The sequence below is a fragment of the Pinus tabuliformis genome, chromosome X (genome assembly GCF_031772625.1).
Source record: "Pinus tabuliformis cultivar Carrire ecotype Pingquan chromosome X, CPIR1, whole genome shotgun sequence".
NCBI lineage: Eukaryota > Viridiplantae > Streptophyta > Pinopsida > Pinales > Pinaceae > Pinus > Pinus tabuliformis.
In genome coordinates this window covers 1,066,887,898-1,066,905,312 of record NC_142308.1, presented here as the reverse complement: position 1 = coordinate 1,066,905,312, position 17,415 = coordinate 1,066,887,898, and the positions used below count along the sequence as shown (strand labels likewise).

The following is a 17,415-nucleotide window of genomic DNA, read 5'->3' as shown; positions in this document are numbered from 1 at the left end:
CAAGGATATAACACTTATCCTTTATTTCAAAGAACCAAGGTACTATTATATTTACTTGCTATTTTAATGAATTAAAGTAGATGATTATTTTATGGACAAATATATTATAGCTAGAAATTTGAATGAATTAAAGTAGATGATTATTTTGTAGACAAATATGTTATAGCTAGAAATTCGAATTTGTGTGGGAAGGAAGATAACAAACCAACTTTACCATATTATTTAGATATTTTTTTAATGTGGTTTCATATACCAATCTAATATTACCTACTCATAACATCTACTTACTATTCCAAAAAATCAAAATAAATAATCACATTACAGACAAAATAGGTAATCACATCACAGACAAATATATTTAACTCAAGGATGTCTGAGAATACGACTGAGCACTGAAGGATCTTTCAGAATACTTTGTACATGTACGTTGTTAATCTGTGAATATATTTAACACGGGGATCTCTGAGAATACGACTGAACACAGAGCAATATATCTAACTGAAGATCTCCCAGAATATTATTTTTACATGTACGTTGTTAACTTGTAACAATAAACAGTGATGATTTTTAGTGAAATTGCAAAACAAGAATATTTACAAAATCCATTATCAAAGAGAAGAACATATATTGGCATCAAATATCGATTTTCAATAAGAGTAAAGCAATTTAAATAATATATAAATTATTAATATTTTAAAACATGAAAATTTTTAAAATCTCAAAACCTATCCATGCTAACAACAACCTATTACAATATGTCAACCTGAAATTATGAATAAAATTATTGGACACAACTAGCATCCGCTGGGTAAAATAATCTTGTCTGGACTGACCTGTCCGCTCTAGCCACTGGTTAGTATTTGCTCTTTCATACAGAAAATAAGACGACGATGGCTATAAGGCACAGTCTGAGTCCTGTGGTTGCGCTCACTGTAAGAAACTGGAAGATTCATGAAAAGAGCTTGACATTTCATTACTAAACATAATTATTTATACAGATGTATAGCCGTAAATTCTACAGTACTCCGCCGACTACAGCGGCTTGCTGCCGACTTCTACAGAAGACTTTGACTTCTCTAGAAGACACTAGATTCTCCGTTAATATTGGTGGTTGGATTTATCAATGTTCTCCAACACTCCCCCTTAAATCCAACCATATGACAATATATAAAATACTGTAAACATATTCCTAATTGACATGCCTGCTGGTCTGATATAAGTGTCAGCTAGGCTTACAACAAATATTTCATTTTTGTCTTCTTGCTAAAAGGTCCATGCTTATGCATTAGCTGGTACAGTTTCATCTTCACCTTCCTGGGTTTCCTTATGAAATTTCTTTGCTCTTTGTCAACAACCTCTTTTGGAATGGGATGCAATGCAAGATTCCGAACAAGGTAATCTAATTCAAATTCTCCCCACTTTCCATGAGGAACCAGCGAAGGAGTCACAAAAATGCAGTCATCTTTGAACATGAGCGGCCTTTGAAGAACATCCATGGTAGTATCATCCATAGTAGAAATCATCTTGAAAGTAGATCCAATAAAACTTCTAACAACCGGGCAAGTTTTAATGTGAGTGATTTCTTCAGCAGCCTGATCCTCAACAACATGATCTTCAACAACATGAAACTCTTTGTCAATGGACTCAAAAATACCGCTAATCCCAAATGGGTTCATGAGAAAATGATCATTAAAAAGATCATTGTCAAAAAATTCAAAAAAATCTAAAAAGATAGACATATCGGCTAGGCTTAAATTTTCATTAGACTCTCGCCCGCTTTGACACACTCAGCACACTACATACGCCGCCAAGGACTTGATATGGGACTCTACTCGAACCCACAACCAGACTAGAAAGCAACTGCCACAAGCTGAGTTTATCCTAGCAGAATAGTTCTAGAGAATAAAGCATCACGGCTTCCTTACTCATCATATTACTCACACAGGCCGCAATGACACGCTCATCACAACAACGATCAGACAATCAAGAAGAAAATCATAATTTAAATCCACACAACCTATAATGCAAACATCAAAGCATAAGACAGTTCTTCTCCGGAGCACACAACTCTTCTCCTGGTGCGCAGCGCCTATCTGGTCATTGCTCGCACCATAAATTTCCAAGACAGTCGGCTGCAAGCACAAAACAAAAGATTTCCCAACAGCCAGTGAGCAAAACGCACAAAGCAACCTTACCACTATACCAGACACTTCAGGGAGTCTGACTATACTTCCACAGCTTCACAATGCTGGCAGGTGGCACACAATCCACCACTCTTCACACACATCGTTTCTTGAGACCTTCACAGGTGTCTCCACTCCTTGGCGCTCGCTCTCCTCCGCCTCACTTGCCGAAACACACAGCGGAAATCCTTGGCTCTCCTCACGCAGCACTCAGCGAAACGGCACTCAGCACTCCTCAGCGGCAGCGGCTCTCAGCACTCTAGCGGCACTCAGAGCTCTCGGCATCTCCAGCAGCACTCGGCGGTTTCTCAAACTCACGCACAGCTCACAACTCACAGCTCTTGACCTCACGACTCACACCCTCAGCTCTGATACCATGTAAGAAACTGGAAGATTCATGAAAAGAGCTTGACATTTCATTACTAAACATAATTATTTATACAGATGTATAGCCGTAAATTCTACAGTACTCCGCCGACTACAGCGGCTTGCTGCCGACTTCTACAGAAGACTTTGACTTCTCTAGAAGACACTAGATTCTCCGTTAATATTGGTGGTTGGATTTATCAATGTTCTCCAACACTCACAACTTATGTTGGATCTTTGAGTCATGATTGTTCCACACAAGGGCCCTTATTCTATTCAATGACATAATTCAATTCGCAGGAGCAGAATTACTCATAAAAATGCAAGTCTTAGCTCCTAACAAAGAATACTTCATTTTAAGAACTTGAACATATAACACTGAAAATAAACTCACGTTTATTCAGACATCCAAATGGCTACGAAACTCATCCCAGCTCATGAGGCTCAGCCTGACTGGGATAATTGTAGGTAAAAATAAACTTTACAGGGTCATAGAAACCATAAGAAGTATTTTGATATATATATTAAACTATGTGAAAGGAAAATACAGAGTTGTAGAACGACAAAAAGTGGTTGATATATATATTAAACTATGTGAAAGGAAAATACAGAGTTGTGGAACGACAAAAAGTGGTGGCAACAACAATTCGCCATTACAATCATGGCTAACCTTGCTCAGCCATTTACAAAAATATAGTCTGAAAGAGATAAAATCTAGGCTGAAAGACATAAGTAAACAACTATAATGTGTAACCGAACATTACAAAATTATAAGGAAGAAGAGGCAACCATCAAACTAACAAGACGTATATAAAATTATCTTCTCGACTAAGAAGATTGTCTAGTACTTAAAATGATTCACAGACAACAAAAATCAAGATTACGGACAGATTGTTGGTATAAATGTCTAAACTAAATTTTATTGACAATTGTTGGAGATAGTGGAGAAAGCTAAACTTAGAAAGCTGTTATAGTGATGATAGGATTGAGATTCTAACTTTAGATCTCAAATCCTAATATTCAGGGAGTGATTCAAACCACTTCATTGTGTGAAAGCCTTTATGTACTAGGCTGTTCTCCATATATAAACATAGTGTGTATTCCATGAGTGTGTGTACACTCTGGTATCACACATGGAGAGCCATTTAATTAATAGAACATGGTATCAGAGCTGCAAGAAGGAGAGTTCTGTAAGCTAAGTTGAAGAATGCTACATAGTAGTTGTGGAGCTGAAGAGTAATTGGGTTGTTGTGCTCTTGATGTCTACACTACAGGGTTAATAGGAGCAATAATTCCTTGTCAATTCTTCCCATGTCCTCCTCCGGCATATTCCATTTTTCTCATCAATCGAGACCCAATACCAGTAGCATGGTTTTCGAAATGGATGTGACAAAGTCATGTGATGAGTCATGATCATCAACATCACACTTCTGGCATCCAATATCATCAAGTGTGGAAGAAGGAGAGCTTGGCACCTTAACATCAATTGTCTCCATCTCAAATTTATGAAGACCACTAACTTCCAATTCAAGTTCTTTCTTAGACTCTCGCAACTTTTAAATAAACTCATCCTTCTTAATCATTTGTTGTGATAATACATCATATTTTTGTTTCAAAAGTTGATATTGTTCCAATAGTGTTTCTTTTAAAAAATTAATCTCCATAACATGTTAATTATTTTGTTCTTGCAGCTGGTTCTAAAAATTTTCAGATTTTGAGTCTGAAAAAGACTCAACTTCCTCCTCCAAGTCATCAAGGAGGTCAATCTTCCCCTGAAATTCATATGCAAGCATGTGGAAATAATTTTCTATGGTTGATTCCAAATGTTCAACTTTATTGATTTTTTCAGCACTTAAAGTTTGCAAACCTATTCTTAAGAGTTGCATTTTCTGTTTGCAAAAAAGCTATCACTCGATACAATTGAAGAACCTCTTTAAGAAGTTCATCTCATGCATTCTTCGTCTTCTCACGAGGTTCCTGAAAAGTTTTACCGATCTTGAAAAAATACAAAACAAGACTAATGAACAACAATAATTGTTCTATACTTCAAAGCATGATACAAATCAAATCTATCCAGCTAAATTTACATGACTAACCAACAAAAAAAAATATCACAAATACCCCAAAGAAAATATCACAAATACCCTATTCTCCAATGGAAATCCTTTGCATAGCATTCAACTTTTCCCTTTTAACTCTGTAAAAAAAGGCCAATAATTTTTGCCACATTCCCCTTTTGTTTTGTTTTTGTAATGTCTTTCTCCGTTTTCAAATCCGAAGAAACAATTTTATGAAGTGCCTTTTACCTTTAATGAATATGCTTTCTGGCCGTTTTTGGAATAAAAAAACTTTAACTAATTTCCTTTTGTCCATTTCTAATACGCTTTCTCCTTTATGAAAAAGAAAGAGTATTAAAATACGTTTTTCACTTTTCTTTAATAAAAATCGTGGGCAAATTGATCAGGATAAAACCTTGTAAAATCTGAATGGTGTCATGAGAAGATTCGGTGAATGAACATTCGACAACCTCCTCGCTCTACCGAAACCGAATACGCTGTGATAACCAGGCACAATGACCTCGCCAACGTGGATTGAGTGCTCTGAAAAAAATGACCACCTGAATTTGATGGGGACTCTATGCTTCAACACCTCCAACGTTTACAAGCTCTCTCCTCACGATCAGCCGCAATGTGTTAATACATGCCTGCAATGCAACGGCAGACTCCTGATTGGGGATCGGTTGGAAAATACCAGGAACTGAAACAGGCTTCTCCGCGTGACCTCCAGTTGTTCCGATCAGCCGCAATGTGTTAATACATGTCTGCAGTGCAAAGGCAGACTCCTGATTGGGTATCGGTTGGAAAATACCAGGAACTGAAACAGGCTTCTCCGCGTGGCCTCCACTTGTTCCGAAAAAGGGTATCCCAGCCCTTTTTAAGGCGATTGCAGATTTCTTGAATATTCGGGAATTGTATAGACATGGGTTACACAACCGCGGTCAACCAATTTGATGTGCATGGTACAACTGACCCTCGGCCTCGATGCCTCAATAAGGAAAAAATTGCAGCTTCACGAACACAAAACAGAGAGGATTGACAAAGCCATTATGTAGAGCTTTGTCAGAAAACTAACAACGTCTGTCTGCCTCTTGCCCTCTGTCGGCGATGGAAATCAGCAGCACTCCACACATACAGTCAAATCTGCAAATCTGCATCAAGCACCGACTGCAATGGTCGACACAATATACCATGATTTCACGGAGAGTTCGGAATTAAATGAAAAATAAATCAATGTGTGGATTTGGTGCGTTTCAATCTCTTAATACCAATACAACTATTTCGCCGAATGCCTTCAAAATTACACATAATCCGAAGCTGTTGCCGCCATTTCATTGCAGGTAAATAGAAAAAGATGGCCAAGTTCCCACAAAGTGGAGGACAGAGAAATCTTAGTAGGAGATTTCACTTTTACAAGATTCTTAATGCATGTCCAGTGGGATATCATCATAAAGCAACGACCCAACTCTTAATATGCTGGAAATGGGTGAAAATTAAGCTGGAAAATAATGGGTGTGTGCTGAATCACAATAAATGGCAGGTTTTATGAAAACCTGATTCTCAGACCAAAATGTTGTGCAAAAACCAGAGAAGTGATTTAAATGTCGTATCGCTTAGACGAATGGAGTATACAGTAAAGGGGTGTAGTTCTCCATTATGCTTCTATGGGTAAAAAAAAAACGATCTAATTGTATAAGCAACGATATGAGGCGGGATCGATACTCCACACACCATTATGGTTTCTGCAGATCTCTAAAGAAATTTGGAGACCTCCCTAAACGAGAAAATCTATTTAGATTATAAAAGAAAAATTACAAAACCCCAAAAAAATAAATTAGGCAGAGTAAGAGTATTTTATTGCTCAATGGTCTAAAAAGTATATGGTAGATTTTTGTTCTATAGTGATGGAAGAAGCTCTAGATTAATTATAATTATGACAACTAAACAAATGGTAAGAGTATTTTATTGCTCAATGGTCTAAAAAGTATATAGTAGATTTTTGTTATACACTGATGGTAAGAGTATTTTATTCTTCAATGGTCTAAAAAGTATATAGTAGATTTTTGTTATATAGTGATGGAAAAAGTTCTAGGTTAAAAATAATTATGACAACTAAATAAATGCAAGTTTCTATGTAAAATTCATTATATTCAATTCATTAAAAAAAAATTCAAAATAACCAACACTTACCATATTTATTTCTATTTATATTTTCTAATTCATATATCATAATATTTTCACTAAAAACTATTTCTTTTACCCGTTTAATTCTTTACTTAATCTAAATTAATTTACCATGGAGCTATTAGAAAGTTCTCTCTGTTAAAAATTATATATATATTAGAAAATGAATATTTAGCTAAAATCGATGGTCATAGGCCATGTTTATGCCCATCTATACCCTATTTATTTGGAAATAATATATAATACAATAGGGAAGGTCTTCGACAAAATAATGGAAGGTGGACCCAGAGCTAAAAACATAACATAATATAATGTGGACAAAATAATAGAAAGTAGACTAAGAGAGAAAAGCATAACATAATGTAAGTAGACCAAGAGTGAAAAGCATAACATAATGTAAGTGGACCAGGAATAAAAATTATATTTAATAATGTATGAATAAACATTTCATTTAAATAATTTAGATTTTAACATATTTAAATATATATTAGAAAATTAAATTTCTAATATTTATTTTTATTTTCCAAATTATAAAAATAATAAAGATAAAATCACAATTCAGGTAACCATTTTAATGCAAATATATTTACACTTTTTACTATTTCTATTATATTAGTATATTTTTTTATTATTAAATCATATTTAATAATGTATCATAAACATTTCATTTAAATAATTTAGATCTTAACATATTTAAATAATCAAATTTCTAATATTTATTTATTAATTTTCAAATTATAAAAATAATAAAGACCACAATAAATTCAAATAACCATTTTGATGTAAATATATTTAATCACCTTTTTATTATTTCTATTATACTACTATACTTTTTTAAATAATCAAAATATTAAAAAATAATAATAAAAGTAAATTTACTTAATAATATTTTAAGTAATTACTAAAAAAATTCCTTTCATTAATATATCTAAATGATTAATAAAATTAATATTAAACCTATATCCATATCAAAAAAATTTATGACGAACTAAACTTTTCAAATTACAAAGTAGGAAGTAGAAACAATGCTACGACAAAATAATACCTAACAAGTAACTAACCAGTAACGTCGTAGTAGTTGAGAAGTCGAGTAAATACATAAACATCCTTATTTTTAAATCTTTTAAATTTGAATTTATATTTATTTAACGCACATATATTCTCAATCTCTTCATTCATTTATAATTATAATTATTTTTTTCATAAATTCTTATATTTTATTTATTTAAACATATTTTTTAAATTACATCATTTTATATGTTTCATAATTGTATCACTTTCCTTAAAATTATTTTAAATCAGTTGGGAAGAAAGATATTATTGAAATAATAATTCAATATAAACAATTATGACATGCTTTTTAAAAAATATAATTGTATTTTAATAAGTTTTTAAAAAATATAATTATATTTTACTAAATTATCAAATAAAGTTACAGGTAAAGGTTTACACTATTGCTCCATTTCAACCGTTTAAATAGAGAATAAAAAAAATCTGATATAGAGCTTTGTTATTGATATGTTGTAACAATGGAATTGATAAAATAATGCAATTAAGTATTTATATTGATTTTAATATTTATATAATACAAAATAATAATAATAATGTGTATTGATATGAAAGATAACATTAAAAATATATATATATATATATATATATATATATATATATATTTAAAGTTATTAGATAATATAAATAATTTTATGATGATAAAATGTATATGTATTAGGTATTTATATTAATTTTAGTAATGGTGTAATACAAAATAGTTAGTGTATGTGTTTCAAATATGACACAATAAAAATGTTTTAGAGAGATTAATTTTATTGATTTTAATAATGATATAACGTAAAAAAAACTCCAATGCATTTATACAATGAAAAATGGATTAAAATAATTAAATTGTATTAATTTTAATAATAAATGGTTTAAAATAATTAAATTGTATTGATTTTAACAATAATATAGTATTCTTCTATTAGAGTGAGGAACCACGTGACAATGGAGATTGGGTGGGGCCTGGGGTACCATCCATGGAGATTGGGTGGAGGGCACCAACCACGTCGTTGTCTCCCACATCACTTAAGAGGTGGGGTGGTGTGGCTAGCACACCACATGCATAACACATGTGAAACTTTATTGCTCATTCTTTATGATGGTCAACTTCCCTATATTAGTTTGTTCAGTTAAAGACTTAAGATGGGCATAGACATTATTAATGTATCACTATTCATCTTAAACTTTTAAAAAATCCTTATACATATACATATTGATGATGATAATTTTTAATGTGATCAGTAATGGCTAGAACCATTGTAAATCCATCTTAATTCTACATCTAGCATGCACAAAGAGGATCTCTGAATGGGGTGTTCAACAAGATAGATGCGAGGAGGTGCCTTGTCTCCATCCCAACTTGCAATCATATAATGGGACATGGCGAGATGCACCACCCCACATCCCCCACCCCCTAGTGAATTAAATGCTCCCCCACTTTGCAACAAGTTATAGCAATACCATTCACCACAAGATGATTGCATTTAGCTTTGGTTTGGGTATAGAGCTAATGCAAAATCATTATTAGCAATATGGAAAATCTATGGGTTATACTCGTGTAGAGTTATGGTTTCTAGATGGCCTTGTCTCAGCTACCCTCTCCATGCCTAATTATCATTCCACAAGCCTCACAAATCTAATTTTGCATAATGGATTCAAGCTACACTGGGTCATAGATTCTCGTTCACCTAAGGTGCACCCAAAATTGAATTGTGGAAATTCATGGAACATTTATGCTCTATTTAATGCATTCATGAGATGGCTATGTTTTAGATTATCTATTTATTCTTAGATATCTTGAGCTATTATGTCTTTGTTCTTCCTACTTTCACAACTTTTCCAATGAAGCTTTCATTTCTTGTTGGTCTCCCTCTCGTGTGGGGTATCTCATTGGAATCCTTTTCCTTCTTCCTTTTCAACTGCCCTTGTGCACTCTTTTTCTCTCCTAGTATTCTCTCTTTACTGTTAATTCTCTTCCTCCTCATGTTTGTCTCAACCCACCTAATTTTTGTAGCCTCCCCTACCCTTCCTTACCATTTTCAAGTAGGTCTCACCCTATCCTCTTGCTTAGTCCTCCTTTCCCTTTGCTTCAATATCATGGTTTTTTTTTTCTCACTTGGATGACTATGGCCCACCAACGAGCTCACATTCTTGATCGTGTTGCCTACTTTTGTGATTTTGATGGTTCTCGGGCTCATGTGAGAGTTGTGAGGTCCATCCAACACTACATTGAATGGCATACCCCTTAACCTATTTAGGTGGAAATAGTGCTAGTTAAATGTGAGATTGCCAAGGAATGGTGTTTTTTTATTGACACCAAAATATTAATAAATTTGGGTGATTGGGTGCCTAACTCAAGCCATACCTATGTAAAATATAGCCAGTATATGTATACTGGTGATATAGATTGACACCTTAAGCTTCTAATGGGTAGAGTTCTATTGGACTGAAATGAGACCAAAGAAGAAATCTTATTGTCGTTGGAGGAGATGTAGCTCACCATGCTAGATGGTAAACTTGACTGTGTGGAAGCTCAATTGGGCATCCCTCAAGGCTTTGGATGCTCCCTTGGCATCTTTGACTCTTATCAATCCAAATGAAAATTTTCCTTCAATTTTATGTTTTCAATTTCTTAATTTAGTATGTAGTTTTTCAATTAGATTATGACCTTAATGGACCTAGCATAGAGATTAGCTCTTTTTGTAAATTTTTAGTCATCATTGAACTATTTAAATATTTTTTCATTAAAACTTCAATTATCCTTTGATCCAATTCTTTTTTATTGTTTTGTAAACTTTTAAATAGAAAAATAATACTTTACACTGTATAAAAAGAAAAACCATGAATAATGAGGAATTTGATTCCTCTTTGTATAAGGATTTCTTCAAAAAAAAAAATATTTGAAGAAACTATTTAACTTTCAAAATATTTAATATCTCTCATAATATAATCAATACAAAGTTTCCAAAAGTCTAAACCTATCTCTATCATAAAATTAAAAATTCTTCAAATATTTTTTTTAATCAAATACAACTAAAATTTTGATAAAAAAATTCTTCATTTTTTCCAGAAAGATCAAAACATGTATATGGAAATAACCATATAATATGTTGATTAGAATTAATATTTTCATATAATTACTTTTAAAATAGTAAATAATTGTTTTTTTTTTCTTTTCTCTTTAATGATATTATTTGCAAGAATGAATCAATTTGTAAAAATTAAGTAGACATCTTAATTCTTTAAATTCTCAAATGATATTCCTTCCTTCCTTTATTTTAAGTGGATTAATAATTATATGATTATTTATTTTTTTTAATATTTTTTTTTCTCGGCAAAGACTATTATCTATTAACTGAAAATAAAAATATTTTTACATATAAGCGAGACCTCAGAAGAGTCATGAGGCCTCTGTACACAGCAAGTTCGCCTCAGAATGTAAGGATTCTGAGCATAGGTGCTACAAAAGACTTCATTACAAAAAAACATTTTAGATAAAGACCAGAAGATGAGAGAGGTTGTGCACGAGAGCATAGAAGCGAGAAGCCATTGCAGGTTTGCCTGTAAAGCATTGCTTCTGGCTTGAAACTGAGCAAAAACTTCAAGCTGACGGAGATAAACCATGTGTTTTATCAAAGTGCCTGAAAACAGTCGTCTGCTTGACAGACAAAAAACAAAAGATACCGAACGGCGCCGCGTGTGCTTAATCTTCCTTGCTTCCGCCAGAGGTCTTCTCATCTGCCGGACGTTCACAAGCCACCCCCAGAACTTCATCACCAGCCTTATCGTCCTCAGGGATTAAAATTGGGCGGTTGGAGTCATTCATAGCTTCAACCCCTTCAGCAGTGAGAGTATCGACATTGGGCAGAGTGATTCTCGGGCTCTCAATGTTGCCTGTTTGATCCACCAAAGCTTTCTCCGGACTGTCCAAGGTCAGAGGCTGCCCGCTGCTCTGAGAGGGTTCCGGTGCTATGCAAGCCAAAGGATGGATGGGATTTTCTTCCTCAGAGATAATTAAGGTGATGTGGGCAGAGACCAGAGGTCGGACGAGGTTACTTTGGAATTTAAAATGGGTGGTCTGAAAGGCGTTGTTAGGGAGAGGCCGACGAACAGAGCTAGAGGGTTGTACAGTAGCCTGAGGTGGATGGGGACTAGCAGGGGAATTATCAGGGTTATCGGAGCTGCTAGGAGAGAGCCGAGAGCCTTCACCAGGATTACCTCTGGGTCTTTTCCTGCCCCCTCGTCGACCCATGATGAAATGCAGGAAAAAGGCAACAGAAACCACAGAACCAACAAAGAGCGTAGTAAACAAGCGAAATGCGTGAACCAGAGCAGGATAAGTGTTCTGCTTACCCCTGAGTCGCGTTTGAAACATGCAAGGCGTGCCTCTGAGGAGGAGAACTCTCTTGCTTCCAGGAGAGTTCGCAAACCAGAATTCAGAACCAGAGTAATTGGAACCCATCGTGGAAAGGAAGAGCTGGGTGATGAGGAATATAACCAGCCTCGCCATGCCTTGAACCGTGTAACCCATAAATGCGCAGACACCACCGTTGTCGTCATAACGCTGAACCTTCATATTACCTGAGGTGAAGATCTGGGGAGCCTCGCCGCTCTGCTGCATGCAGTACGCGGTAATTACACTTGCCATCAAAGCCATTTATGACCGCTCTAACACCCGCATCCGGGGACTCCTTTTCCTCCTGATGCTTGTCTCTCTATATGAGATTGTCGAGCTCCAGGATTTGAGGATCAGTGGCTAGGCTAGAAATTGGTCCAACATGAATTTGTAAACCACATTCCACTCCTATATTAGCTAGAAAGTCCGCTACTTTGTTTCCTTCCCTGCGGGTGTGCAACAGGGTGATTGCTCTGTTGGTTGAAAGCCAGCGTTCAATATAGTGAAGTCTGTTGGCTAGTCTCCAACTGTTACAGACTTTGCATGAGGGGGAACCCTGAAGGATTCTTGTAACCATATTGATTAGAATTTGGGAATCACCCTCTACTATTAGAGGAAAGAAGCCTCTGCCTTGCGCTATTTGTAACCCTTGCCAAAGACCCTCCAGTTCTGCTGAGTTGTTGGTGTCCCATCCTTTAGAACCTAGGAAGGTTAGCAAAGGATCTCCCTTGTGATTTCTGAATAGCCCTCCAAAGCCAGATTTCCCTGGGTTCCCTTTTGAGGCTCCGTCAAAATTAAGCTTGTATATATGGATGGGAGGAGATAGCCATTTCTGAGGAGCTTGGCTTCTTGGCATTTTTGTTTCTTTGTTCAGCTGATCGAGCTTCCCTTTAAAATTCCAGTTAGCCCATATAGATTGTTCTTGGGGGTTTGAAGGGAAATCTTCCTTGTACCAGGTTTTGAGAGAGATGGTTTCTTCAATGTTTTGATAGATGATGTTCCATATGTCTCCCACCTGTCTGTGATGGTCCTTGAAGATTCTGTTGTTTCGTTCTTTCCAAATGGCCCACATGATGAATCCTGGAATGAGCTTCCAAAGGAAATTTAAGATTTTACTTTGGTAAGGGTTATTGGTCCAGCTGCGGATAGTAGCAATGATATCTCCATTGATTCTTCCCTCCTTTTGATAGCGAAAGCTGGCTTTCTCCCAAAGCATTCGTGCCAGCGGACAAGAGTGCATGAGATGCCTTATGGTTTCCTCTTCTTGTTTGCAGTTCAGGCATATGGAAGGGCCTTGGAAGCGTCTTTTCCTTAAGTTATCCCATGTTAAAATTTTGTTGTGACAAAGGATCCAGAGAAAAGTGGAAATTTTCAGCCATAAGGATGGGTCCCATACTTTATTCCAAAGGGGATCTGGCAGCATATGCTCTTTGATTATGATGTTGTAGGCCTCTCTTGTAGAAAAGGAACCTTTTTCTTCATAACCCCATCTTAGTATATCTTTATCCTCAGAGTGTTGAATTCTTCTTTTTGTTAATTCTGTGTCCAGGGTTTGTTGAATATGGGTTTGTTCATGCCTTAGAATTTGATCCGCTGTTAACCATTCCCTGTAATCATGGTTCGAAGAGTTGCTCCAGAAATTTTTTACTACCTCTTGAGATTGCATTTCCTGCTCCAGATGAGGATGATGCGGGATTTGATCTTTTAGTCTGGGTAACTGCTGCCATGAATCTCCCCAGAATCTTGCTATGCTTCCATTTTTAACCTCCCAGAAGCTGTGCTGCTGAATGAGGGTCTTGTGTTGTTGGGCTGAGTTCCACATAATTGATCCCAGGGTGACCTCTGATAGTCTTATTCGTTCCTCTATTGGGCAGTTCCTGGCATATTTCGTTGTCCAGAGAGAAGCCCAAGGAGTATACGGCTTATCTAGCCATTGCCACCAAATTCGAGCTCCCATAATTTTGTTGCTAAGAGAGGGATCCCTTAGACCTATTCCTCCTCCTTTCTTTGGTAGGTAGGCCGTCTCCCATTTGACCAGAGCCCACTTTCGTTTGTTGCCATTACTGCCCCAGAGAAAAGATCTTTGAAGGAGGATGAGATCTTTGAGAACCCATTTGGGGGCAGCTAAAATGGAGAATAGATATAACGGCATGGCTTGAAGAACGACTTTTATTAGAACGAGCCTGCTTGCCATATTGAGAGATCTGTGGGTCCAAGAGGATAGGCGGGCTTCCAGGTTCTCTAGGAGGATTTTCCAAGAAGAGTGCTTAAGAGCTGAGGCAATCAGGGGAGCACCAAGGTAAGTGGAAGGAAGTTTTGCTGAGGAGAATCCCAAAATGCGGATGATTGCAGACTGAGTGGGCGCTGGAGTGTGAAAGAAAAAAATGTGCGATTTGGATTTATTGATGGAGGCACCAAAGGCATCAGAGAAGTCAGAGAGAAGAGTTTTAAGTTGACGCGCTTCTTGGACTGAGGGATGTCCATAAAGCATGTTATCGTCAACGAACTGCTGGTGAGTGAAAGCAGGGGAATTGTGAAATGAGAGGCCTCTGAGGAGCTGGGATTGCTGTGCGGATTTGATGCTGCGGCCAAGACCCTCAGCCATTATGACAAACAAAAAAGGGGAGAGGGGATCCCCTTGCCGGATCCCTCGAGAAGGATGAAAGGTATCAGAAGGGATGCCATTGATTAGAATGGAAAAGAAGGAGGAAGAAATAAGGCTCATGACCCATCTAATCCAGGGTGCAGCAAAACCAAAAGCAATTAAAACTTTTTCAATATACATCCAGCTTAGGCTATCAAATGCTTTTGAGAGGTCTAATTTAAGCAACATACCTGGCTTTTTAGAGATTTTCAGAGAGTGGATGATTTCATGCGTCAAAATGATACCATCAGTGATCTGCCTTCCCTCCACATAACCCGATTGTTCTGGAGAGATAATGATAGGGAGTAACATTTTGAGACGGGACGCTATGACTTTGGACACGATCTTATAGATTATGTTGCAAAGAGCAATAGGTCGATATTTGTCAGGAGTGCTTGGCGTATCGACCTTGGGAATCAGAGCTATGAATGTTGCATTCATCCCTGGAAACATCCATCGACGAGATCGCGACTCCTCAACCACTTGCCAGACTTCCATTTTAATCAGATCCCAGAAGCTGTGGAAGAAGTTTGAAGTGAATCCATCCGGTCCTGGGGCCTTACCAGCTTTTAATTGTCGCGCTGCCTGTTCCACCTCTTGTAATTCTACTGGTTTGAGAAGCAGTTGGTTGTGTTCATCAGTGATGAGCTTAGGAATGTTCCTGGTAATTTTCTCTATTGCTTGTGATCTGTCTCCATTTGGCTCCCGGTGCATTTGCTTAAAGTAATGTAATAGAGCACCTTCAATATCCTCATGCTTTTCCACCCTGACGCCCTGCTCATTCTGAATTTGAGTGATATTATTGTGCATTCTTCGTTGTATGGTTGTACTGTGGAAGAATTTTGTATTTTTCTCTCCATCTCTGAGCCATCTAACTCTTGATTTCTGCCTCCAAAGCGTTTCTTCTTGCCTAGCCCGTTCTGCAAGTTGCAGCTCAAGAGTTTTTTCCTGTTCTGACAATTCCTCTGAGCGCCCCTCATCAATAATCTTTTGCTGCAATTGCTTCATTTCTGATTCAATTGAGCTTTTGCCTTGGAAGATATTGCCAAAGGAAGTGTGGTTCCAGTGCTTGATTTTGCCCTTTAGATTCTTAAGCTTTTGTTGAAATTGGAACATTTTTGATCCTGGAGGTGGGGCAAAATTATTCCATTCAGTATTAACAAGTTTTTGGAAGTCTGGATGGGACATCCAAAAAGCTTCAAAACGAAAGGGCCTGCGAATTTTATTTCCTGGACGTGACCATTGAAGTGAAATGGGCCAATGATCAGAGCCTGAGAGAGGCAGGATGGATGCTGAGAAGTCCCCACCAATGTGGATAGTGTTGTCCGATAGCAAGAACCTATCGAGTTTGGAGGCTATCTGCTGATTCCCTGCTCTTCTGTTATTCCATGTAAACAATCCATTGTTAAAAGGTAGGTCTATAAGCCAATTAGCCTGAATGAAGTCCTTTAAAGGGAGTCCTTCCTGACTGCCTCTGCATCGACCTCCTCTTTTTTCCTCCAATCTAGTGATCATATTGAAATCTCCACCTGAGATCCATAAGGGGTGCTGCATGCGTTGGTTGAGAACAGAAAGGGAATTGAGGATTTCAGCTTTGAGGGAGGCTTCCTGAGGAAAATAAACATTGGTAAGGAGCCCATGTAAATTTGTCCCGGTGATGTGAAAGGATGCCTGTAAGAAGTTCCTATGAGCATGGGTGTCGCTTAGATTTATAGCTCTCGAGTCCCAAAGGATCGCCAGTCCTCCAGAAGCTCCATCAGCATCCATAGCGACATTGAAACTTCCTGGCCAAATTTTTGCAGCAAATCTGTCTATAGTATGAGAATTACATTTGGTTTCTTGCAAGAACAAAACTTGAGGATTTTCTTGCTTTATCATTTTTTTAAGAATCTGTATCTTCCTTGGACCGTTGAGTCCCCTTATATTCCATGAGATTAACTTCATTGGGATGGATTGTTTTTAGATCTGTAGTACTTGGTCAACTTGGAATACCTACCGGATTCCACTAATAGGTGTCCAATTCTGATTGTCCTTTGTAGATCAGTTTTCCTTCCTCTCTTTTTGATATCCTTGGCTATGAGTCTTCCATCCCAGGGTCCTCCAGTTTGTATGCCCAGTGATTTATGCCTTTGCGCCTTTGATAAGACCTGTTCCAGATTTTCAAGTTGCCCCATTGGTATATCATCAAAGTTATTTGTTGTGCAGGCCTTTTCTAGACTTGGAATGTCCAGGTCCCCTATATCTATTGCTTCTGTTTCTTCCTCCATAAATTGTGGATAGTACAATTCTTCGTTAGGGTCCGCTTCTGGATTTGCCTGCGATTGGGGTTCCTCCATCTGCATTGCTTGGGATGTCCATACGGGTTCCTTCTGCTTATCAGAGGTAGAGGCTTCCTTGTTTGGAGAGGCTTCCTGATATTTGAAGGCTATAACCTGTTTCGACTGATTGTTTTTCATTGCTTCTGGATCTGAGGGGGAGGGAGAATCCATATTGAGATCAGTATGATTAGCTAAGATTCTGAAGCTATTA

General features: G+C 36.9%; 1 protein-coding gene across 1 annotated transcript; it reads right to left on the bottom strand.

The window, feature by feature from the left end:
• Positions 1–12,561: 12,561 nt before the first annotated feature.
• On the bottom strand, positions 12,562–16,764 carry LOC149143507 (uncharacterized). Its single transcript, XM_089451852.1, has one exon. It carries the CDS (start codon positions 16,762–16,764, stop codon positions 12,562–12,564), a length of 4,203 nt encoding a protein of 1,400 aa, XP_089307978.1.
• Between the last annotated feature and the right edge of the window lie 651 nt (positions 16,765–17,415).

What these genes read in the sequence shown, in the direction of transcription:
- LOC149143507 (XM_089451852.1), bottom strand. Translation starts at nt 16,764, where the DNA reads ATGATAAAGCAAGAAAATCCTCAAGTTTTGTTCTTGCAAGAAACCAAA.